The 10,000-nt window shown below is 42.6% G+C and overlaps 1 protein-coding gene across 3 annotated transcripts in view; it reads left to right on the top strand.

The window, feature by feature from the left end:
* LOC147032883 (coiled-coil and C2 domain-containing protein 1A-like) overlaps positions 1-10,000 on the top strand; it is a 121,993-nt gene that overhangs the window by 70,746 nt on the left and 41,247 nt on the right. For all 3 annotated transcript variants that reach the window (XM_085870843.1, XM_085870842.1, XM_085870844.1), the window contains exon 12: positions 6,761-6,801. In XM_085870843.1, coding sequence (XP_085726969.1) covers positions 6,761-6,801 — 41 coding nt within the window. The remainder of the gene's footprint in view (positions 1-6,760; positions 6,802-10,000) is intronic.

Raw genomic sequence — 10,000 nt, 5'->3', positions numbered from 1 at the left:
TATCAAATCTGATCGGTTGGCTAGCATAGCAATGGCTCCTGAGGATTTCCTAAGGGTTGTTTGCGCAACAGCTCTCAAGAAAATCCTTCGTAAAGGAATCTTTCCTAAGGATGAGGGAATTTTATGCAGCTGGGTCTCTGCCTCCAGGAAATGGCATCGAGTGGAGTTTCAAACAGAGGCTTAAATTCTGATATCATCCCAAAGAGGCGAATGGTGTGTTTAGGGCATGTCTTGCGATGGCAAATAGTTCTGGATAACCAAGTCAGAGGAATTATTTGGTCTCTGAAGGAAGTTGTTGGAAAGTAATTCTGTCTGAAAGCATGCTGATAATCTTTCCCTCATAATCATTGTGGTCCATCATGACAATGGCAGAGCCTTTGTTAGCCTGGAAAGTAACAATATAATCCCATGTGCACAATGCCCATAAAGCCTGCCTTTCTTCACTATGAAGGTTTCCCCAACTACAGCCAATCGAACAGGGATGGAGTAAAGTGCAAGCCACCTGTGATGATATCTCTGCACATGTCTCTTCAGCCAAGCCTGCAATAGCCGCATTAACTAATACAGTTGTCCTTGTGACGAGTACATCCTGGAATGTAACGACAACTTAAATGTCTCGGTATGATCACCGACTGTTTCATCAACCTGTACATTTGATATGTTGACGTGTACCAGTAATTGCTGTTCATTGTGGTGCGGTGCTCTCTGCAGTTGCAAACTTACATTCAAGACATTCAGACTATATTCAATGAACAGACCATTTTTTTTTTTTACATAAAAATGGAACCCTAAATTCAACACCCATATTCCTACAAATTGAACTATAGCGACATTCGATCGAGCACATACCTCTGCCAGGTTGAGCAGTTTACGTTTTGTATCCCGCAGATAGGCTGGATCTGCATCCGGACCGTAACCAAAATCTAATCAGCTTGTTCTTGTCTCCTAACCAATTCACCCACCAAGTTTTGTCATGACCCGTCCATAACTTTTTGAAATATTATGCCACATATGTTTTTAATTTTTTTTTTAAATACCAGCATTCCTCACTTAACGATCAAGTTCCGTTCCTTCGACTAGGTCGTTAAGTGAATTGGTCGATAAGTGAGCATATATTTTTAAATGTTTATACAGTAGTGTACTGTATACTGTAATAAACAGAATAGAGGAAATCAGCTCTTGTATACATTACTTAGGTTTGCATACTGTAAATACAGGTAAGCGTTCTTATTTATTCTGAATAAAGAAAAGGTCTAAAGGCAACTCCAACTTGATAACTTCATCCATGCCTTGTTATTTGCACGATAGTAAACGGACAGCGTGTGCTTACGAACCTGCTTCAATGCACGTGGGTTATCGGAGCGATAGATGAGGAAAGGCTTTAACTTGAACCCAGCGACATTTCATCCAAGTAACAACGTGACCCTGTCCTTGAAAGCCTTGAAACCGGGTATTGTTTTAGCTTCTTTCTGTGTGTCGGACCTTTTGGGCATTTTCTTCCAAAAAAGTCCAGTTTCATCCACATTGAAGATCTGTTCCGGACGGTAGCCGCCTTTCTCGATGATTTCATCAAATTGGTCAACAAATTTTTACGCTGCTTCTACGTCCGCGCTTGCTGCCTCACCGCTGATACTCCAATTCTGCAGATACACAATAAAGTACAAATTTATGGACGAAATGTGTAGTCTTGGAGATTGCGAACGCTAGTGTAGTGAATACCTACCGGCTGTGGGAACGAGACTGAGAAAGGGTGATGTGAGATGAGATGCTTGACACTGAGACGCCGCGCTGCCGCTTCCACACCAAAGTTCTCGTACAGCGTACAATACCGACTGGTCGGAGAGCTGGTCGTAAGTCCGGACGGTCGTTAAACAGGTAGGTCGTTAAGTGAGGAGTGCCTGTATACAATGTTGAGGCTCCGATAAGAGCTAACACACGGAACGTACAAGAAGGGGAGCAGGAGACAAGAGGGACAGGAGAGGGAAGCACAAAACAGTGTGGAACAGAGGTATTAGGAGATCTGTATTAGATCATTGATGAAAACCAGAAAAAGAATAGGGCCCAGAACACTGCCTCGAGGAACTCCAGCCTGGACAGGAAGAAGGGATGAGAGAACTCCATTAAGGGCTGCATGTTGACTGCGACAGGAGAGGAAGTCTGTGAGCCAGGAATGGAGATTGCCTTGTATACCATAGGAAGAGAGTTTGGTGAGCAGGGCGGGTTGCCAGACCATATCGAAAGCACGCAATGTGTCTCGAGAGAAAGCTCTGATCTCATGTCTGGCATGGAGGAACTCCATCCATTGTTGGAAAGCAGGAGCAGCAAGTCCAGGGTAGAGTGACCTGGTCTGAATCCAAATTGATCCCCTTCTCAGTCCATTGGAGAAGGGGAAGGATTTAATGTCAGAAGCGATGCTGATGATTGTGAGAAGGCTGATTGGTCTGTAGTTGCAGAGATCTGTTTTTGCACCTTTTTTATGCAGAGAGATAATATTTGCTGATTTCCAAGCAGATTGCAGATGACCTTAAGCAAATTAGAGGGTGAGCAAGAGCAGCAGAGCAGGTTTTAAGGACATGTGGGCTGATGCCGTCTGGACCGGTTACAGAATCTGAATCGTGGTTTGACAACAAGCTCTCCACCTTATCAGGAGAAAAGGACACATAGTGCAAGAACAGCTTGGTGTGACTGGGTAAGGTGAGTCCAGAAAGTGATGGGTTTGGGACACAAGATTTGGGACACAAACACAGAGTTTAGGCAATCAGCCTTTTCGCATGCAGTTTCATCTGTGAGGCAATTTGAAGGCTCTGTCACACCTTGACGATTTAGCCAGCGTATGCCTGACGTATGCAAAGTTTGGCTAAAACTCTGGCACACATCGAATACGTTATGGGTAAGTTTGTATACATTAAGAGCACGCTGGCATACGTCGTAGTACGCTGGCATACGTCTTTGTACGCTGGCATATGTCTTTGTATGCTGGCATACGTCGTAGTATGCCGAGCTGTTAGACAAATTTTCCATGTTTGAAATTTTTCGACGTATGCCAGCGTATGACTCACACATTCTGCATAACGCTGGCCATAAGTTGTAGGCACGTTACACAATCGTTGACACACGTCGACTCACGTTACTTGTACGTTACTCATTAGTCGAAACACGTCGAGGTAATGTTTAGCGTACCCGAAACTTATTTATAACCTATGAGTAACGTGTTGTAGGCACGTTACGCGATCGTTGACACACGTCGACACACGTTACTTGTACGTTACTCATTAGTCGAAACACGTCAATGTAATTGTTCGCGTCAGTGTTCCAGACGTGTGCCAGCTTGGTTCGGCAAATTTTTCATACGTCAGCATACGCTGGCTAAATCGTCAAGGTGTGACAGCGGCTTCATACTTTGATGTCGAGTGCGGTTATGATTTGAATTGTCGAGCCGCAGCCTATTAATAACCTACGCCATGTGATCGTTGACGATATGCTGCCGTGCGCTATGCATAAGTTAGACTATCTTTGGGCATAGGTTGTGAACGCCGACAGCATGCTCAGCATTCGTTGGTATAAGTTATCTATATGTAATTGAAACATTCTGTGTACGTTACTAATACGTTATGCATACGTCCAACACGTTATTATATGCCCAAAACTTAAAAAAACATCAATAGTTCAGCATATGCCAGCATTTTACATACATTTTGAGACCTTGTCATACGCTGGCTCAAACGTCAAAGTTTGACAGGGCCCTGAGGTATGGGAGGGGATGTGGTGGGCTCTTGACAGAGGAATCCTAAGTGAAGGCCCGCTGGGCCGGTTACTTGGAGAGGCTGTACCAGGCTGATCCACCAGCTGTTGAGTTGGATGTCCATTGTGTTACTATCCCTATTGCTGACCCTCCAATCAACTGTGATTCACCATCGTTTGTGGAAACAGGCTGCGGTGAACCGGTTGAAATGGGGGTAAAGCTCCTGGGATCTGTGGCATCTGTGCTGAACTTCTCAAGGCTGGTGGAAATGCTGTACTCATGTCGTTGCATGCAGTTTTGTGCTCTGCCTGGAACACAGGCATCATCCCAACTGATTGGAAGAGGGGCCTTGTTGTCCCTCTCTGGAAAGGGAAGGGTGATCACCAGGACTGCAACAACTACCGAGGGGTGACGCTGCTTTCAGTGCTGGGCAAAGTTTTGCTCAGCTAATTCTTTATAGGGTTCACCACCATCTGCTTGAGCACCAGCGTCCAGAGCAGTCAGGCTTTACACCAAAGAGGTCAATGATTGACCGTGTCCTTGCTCTTCGGGTCCTCACCAAATGCAGATGAGACTTTCTGCAGGGGCTGCTTGCAGCCTATGTTGATCACTGTAAAGCATTTGATTCAGTGCATCGGAATGCCCTCTGGAGGATTCTTGGTCTTTGTGTGGTGCCACCAAAACTGATCAATCTGATGTCTGAACTATACTCTGGGACTGAGAGTGCTGTGAGATATGGTGGTACCATCTCTGACTTATTTCCAGTTGTTACTGGAGTTCATCAGGGGTGTGCACTAGCCTCTACACATTTCAGCATTTGTATGGACTGGATTCTGGGGAGGATGTTGTCGAGATCAAGTTGTGGTGTTTCGTTTGGGAATGTCAAGCTCTCTGACCTTGATTTCACAGATGATGCAGTCATCTTTGCGGAGACTTTGGATATCCTTTTTGGGGCCCTCGAGGTGTGAATGAGAAGTCAGAACTGCTGGGATTATGGGTTTCCTGAGTCAAAACTAAGATGCAGGCTTTCAATGACATCTTGGATACTGCTATCTTGTCTACACCTGTTTGTGGTGAGGAGGTTGAGGTCATAGAGAGGTTCACTTTCCTTGGCAGTGATATTCATGTCTCTGCTTCCTGTGAGCCAGAGGTCAATAGACATCTGGGTGTGGCCTGGGGAGTCATGGATTCACTGGATCGTGGGGTCTGGTGCTAAGCAAGATTAGGTAAAGGAAGGGTTGATGAAAAAATTGTGAAGGAATGTGATGATTGTGGGTTGGAAAGGGTAGAAGGAAGATGGTATAGAGGCAAAAGAGAAAGGAGGAAGAAGAGTCAGTAGAGGAACTCACGTGGTTATGTGGGGTATAAGGTGAGAACGGAACTTTTGTTTCATTTTTTTATTTTTTTTATATTTCAAGACATGAAGCAGAGGGTATAGTCAGAAGGGATAGAAGGAGGGTGGAGGAAAAAGTGGAGAAAAATATATACCATCAGAGATGGGGAATCCCCCTCCATTGAATGAAAAAGGTCATACATATCCCAGATAATGAGGGAGGTGAATTGGAAACAAGACACCATTTGGTCATCATCTCGAAAAAGTTCCCCAGGGGTGAGGAACGTAGTAACCAAAAATAATTGAAATCAGATAAGTGGTTTTCCATTTATTACAAAAAACATTTTTTTCAGGTCGGCCATCTTGGATCCAGCCACACCCAAAATCAATAGGGTTCTTCCTTTTCAGGTGGTACATGTGTGACCCAAATTTCAAATCGATATGGCGAAAAAACATTTTTTTCAAGATGGCCGCTCCAGTCGGCCATCTTGGATCCGGCCATTCCCAAAATCAATAGAATTCTTCCTTTTCAGGTGGTACATGTGTGACCCAAATTTCAAATCGATTGGGCAAACAGTTTATGAGTTATCGCACTCACAGCTATAAATGTTGACGCCCTGACAGACGGCCGGACAGCTGGACGGACAGCCGGACGACCTGGGTGACAACAATATCCCCCTTCCGCCACGCGGCGGGGAAAAATAAAAACTGATGGTAATAAGGAGAACATACAAATAAACACCATCATGCACATAGACGGGAAGATGGGTAGGCCTCAGGGAAACCTGATATGACAAGACCGACGAAAACTCACTGAAAAGCACAAGTTTTGAAACGAACCTGAATTAGGAACACACAGTAAACATGGTCTTCAAAATAAGCAGTCAAAATGCAAAAAACAATGACCAGGAACTTACCTTTGAGAAAGTTGGCAGAGACCCCTGGAGAGATCCAATCATCACTCAAAAACCAGAACCAGAAGTATTTTTGGCCCTTTCTCACAATTACGGAGAATCACTTAAAAAATTAAAAAAATACTCTCGTGCCACATCTGGATCTGGATCTTCATCAAAATCTAATCAATTTGTCATTGTCTCTCTCTTGCATGTGCACGCGCGCACACACACACACACACACACACACACACACACACACACACACACACACACACACACACACACACACACACACACACACACACACACACACACACACACACACACACACACACACACACACACACACACACACACACACACACACACACACACACAACCTCTCCAACAAATTTCGTCCGAATCTGTCCATAACTTTTTGAGATATCCTGCTCACAGACAGACAAACTAACAGGGGTGAAAACATAACCTCTGTCCACCATCTGTGTTGGAGGTAACAATTGGTTTAACTACATAGAGCAAGACAGACACAACAAATGAGCAAATGTTATTCAACTTTATTGCATGAATTCCACTCATCTGAATATTGTTCATTTTATCGTATTTAATGTTTTCGGCTTTTCATATTGCTGTGCACTTTTTGTATGTGCATTTGTAAGTGATTGAACATTTGTGTGTGAGCATTTGCATGTGTGCTTTATCTTTATAGTTGACATATTAAGCCAAATACTCAAAATTTGCCAGAGAATGTGAATTCTCACACGCCTGTGTGTGCTTTGGTATCCACAGATCCTCTTTCAAGGCCTGAAGCTGAACCTGAAGCCTGTAATGTAGGTCTCACACATGCACATTTAAAACATACAAACAAATTATTTCATTTTTAGTTTGATATATGCAATACCACCCCATTAAAGTGGTCCTTTCACTTCCCTTTTGGCAATTTGGCCATTTGATCACATGATCATGACAGTAAGAAATGCTGATCATTGTGCTGTGAATCCCCAAACCTATGTTCATCCAAACTGCTGCAGTACACAATGAAACACACAATTCCTTCTTGGAGTGAAAGTTTGCTTTGGACTGTGGTATCATATCCCTACATACTTCTCATATTTTTGTTTGTTTTCTTTTTTTTGACATTTCAAAATTCTGTTCTTTTTCCATGACAACCTTTTTCACTCTCCAAAAAGCCATCACAGATGGTGACTTTTTTTTTGTATACCTTGTCAAGGCTCGTATGAGAGCTAATAAATGAATCAAAAGTTAAGCCTAGAATTAAATAGGTGGACCAAAGATTGCAGAACATACATGAGCTCACCTTTTATATATTAAAAAAAAAATACATTGCTCAAAGGCTCTTATAGTCCGGATGTCAAACACCACTTTTCAAGATGACCTTGCATTAGGGTCCGCACAATGTTTTTTCTGCATTTTTGTGATCACCAGACCATCTTAATGAATATTCCGATTGATGCCACTCTGGCACCCTTGAGCATTTTTGTAGAAATCCATTAAAATGCAAATTAGCGGTGGCCATTGTCGAAATTACTATTTTTCTTAATATCTCCAAAAGTAAGCATCCAAATAGCCTGGTTGAGGTGTCTACACCCATGTTTTTAGGGTCACTGGTCATGATAAACCCACTTAAAATTTAATAACATTTAAATTTAGCTCATTAATATGCATATTAGCAGTCGCCATTATCCAAATAACAATTTTTCTTAATATCTCCAGAAGTAAGCATCCAAACAGCCTGGTTGAGGTGTCCAAACCCATGTTTTTAGGGTCACTGGTCATGATAAACCCACTTACAATTTAATAACATTTAAATTTAGCTCATTAATATGCATATTAGCAGTCGCCATTATCCAAATAACAATTTTTCTTAATATCTCCAGAAGTAAGCATCCAAACAGCCTGGTTGAGGTGTCCAAACCCATGTTTTTAGGGTCACTGGTCATGATAAACCCACTTACAATTTAATAACATTTAAATTTAGCTCATTAATATGCAAATTAGCAATCGCCATTATTGAACCACCAGACTCCACTGCTTCCACAGGTGGTGGTTCTGTCAGTAACTGAGAACAAAGTTCAGCTGATAGAACTGATTTGCCAGAATTTGATTGACGTTACTCAACAAAGAAAGCAGAGCCAACACAGGCTCGTCATTACGGGACAGTAGTCTACCCCAGTGGAAATACACCACGGAGCCCAAAGGTGTCGCACTGATTTGAAGACGACGCATGAGGAGGCAGCGCAAGTCACTAAAGTTGCCGAAGATGGCGCAAAATGCATCACAGTCATCTGTGATGATACTGATGTGTTCATCTTGCTTGTGTATCACTTCGCAGAACTTCATCTGCAATGCTGCATAACAATGGAAGTAACATGTCCTGGCCGATCGTTGATTGACATTGGGGCCACTGCCAGAAAGCATGCCGGGATGGTGCAAGACAGACTAGCTTTACACGCAATGACAGGTTGCGACACCATTGCCCAGATGTATGGTAGAGGTAAACTGACTGGCAAGAAGACACTCGCAGTAGGCCATTCACTTCAAAAACTTGGGAATGTGGATGCATCTATTGACGATGTCATCGCCGAAGCCACTGTGTTCATGGCTGTTTGCTATGGTAGCAAGGAGAGAAGCAACATGTCTGATGTTCGCAAAGAGGCGTGGTCTATGAAGATTGCGAAACCAAATGCCATCAAAGCACCAGGCCTAAAGGCTCTGACACCAACTACAGAGTCCTTTGAACAAAACGTGCAACGCGCTCATATCCAGACAGCAATAATGAAGTCAGCTGCTGAGCTGCAGCCACCACCTCTGGATCCCACTCAGTACGGTTGGAAACGTGATGAGGCATCAAGATCATTACTTCCAATTATGCTGCCGCCCAACATCGCTCTTGCACCACCAGAGATCTTGGAGCTAATACGATATGGATGTTCCTCCGACAAGCAATGCTACACAGCTCAATGCCGCTGCACAGCAGCCAAGTTACCATGTGCAGTTTTCTGTACATGCCATGGAGATACTGGCTGCAGGAATGAGCGCACCAAGACAGCTGCTGCATTTGCCCTTGATGATGACTCTGACACTGAATGAGACACCAAGCACTGAAGTAGCCTTCGTAAGGTTTACAAACCTGTTATATATATATATATATATATATATATATATATATATATATATATATATATATATATATATATATATATATATTTATATTTCCATATATATATGAGCATTTGAGTTACACAGGAATGTCTTCTTTGTTCATGTTGTTAGCTGCTTTCATTGCATTCTGTCGAATTGTTGAATCTGTATGAATAATAAAGTGATCTATATTCACAAAGACTGAAGTGTTTTTTTTTCTATGTGTCTATTTATCGACATTTTCAATAATGGTGACTGCTAATTTGCATATTAATGAGCTAAATTTAAATGTTATTAAATTTTAAGTGGGTTTATCATGACCAGTGACCCTAAAAACATGGGTGTAGACACCTCAACCAGGCTATTTGGATGCTTACTTTTGGAGATATTAAGAAAAATAGTAATTTCGACGATGGCCACCGCTAATTTGCATATTAATGGTTTCTACAAAAATGCTCAAGGGTGCCAGAGTGGCATCAATCGGAATATTCATTCAGATGGTCTGGTGATCACAAAAATGCAGAAAAACATTGTGCGGACCCTAATGCACGCTTTTCTGGCCAACACTCGGACTATTATTGGAGCTTGTCTGTAAATTACATGCAGGGCAATGACATGAGTACACGTCATTGTACTTTGTGTAACATACAACTACATTATTAGAAAAGGTCACATCAACTCAACCTGGGATTTGAATTTGCGATCACAGCATCTTGAGCCATAGACCATGACATGCAGGATGCTATGAGAGGTAAGTGACACATGTAAAGGTTGTGCAAGTGTGAAGGGATCCTAAGAGAGTATATGCATACTTGTATATGTACTGGGTCATCGACATATTACATGCACACAGGGAAGGATGGGGAA

Source organism: Eptatretus burgeri, chromosome 2 (assembly GCF_056783735.1).
Source record: "Eptatretus burgeri isolate ZD-2024b chromosome 2, Ebu_testis_v1, whole genome shotgun sequence".
Lineage (NCBI taxonomy): Eukaryota > Metazoa > Chordata > Myxini > Myxiniformes > Myxinidae > Eptatretus > Eptatretus burgeri.
The sequence above is the reverse complement of the archived record's forward strand: the minus strand, read 5'-3'. Positions and strand labels throughout refer to the sequence as shown.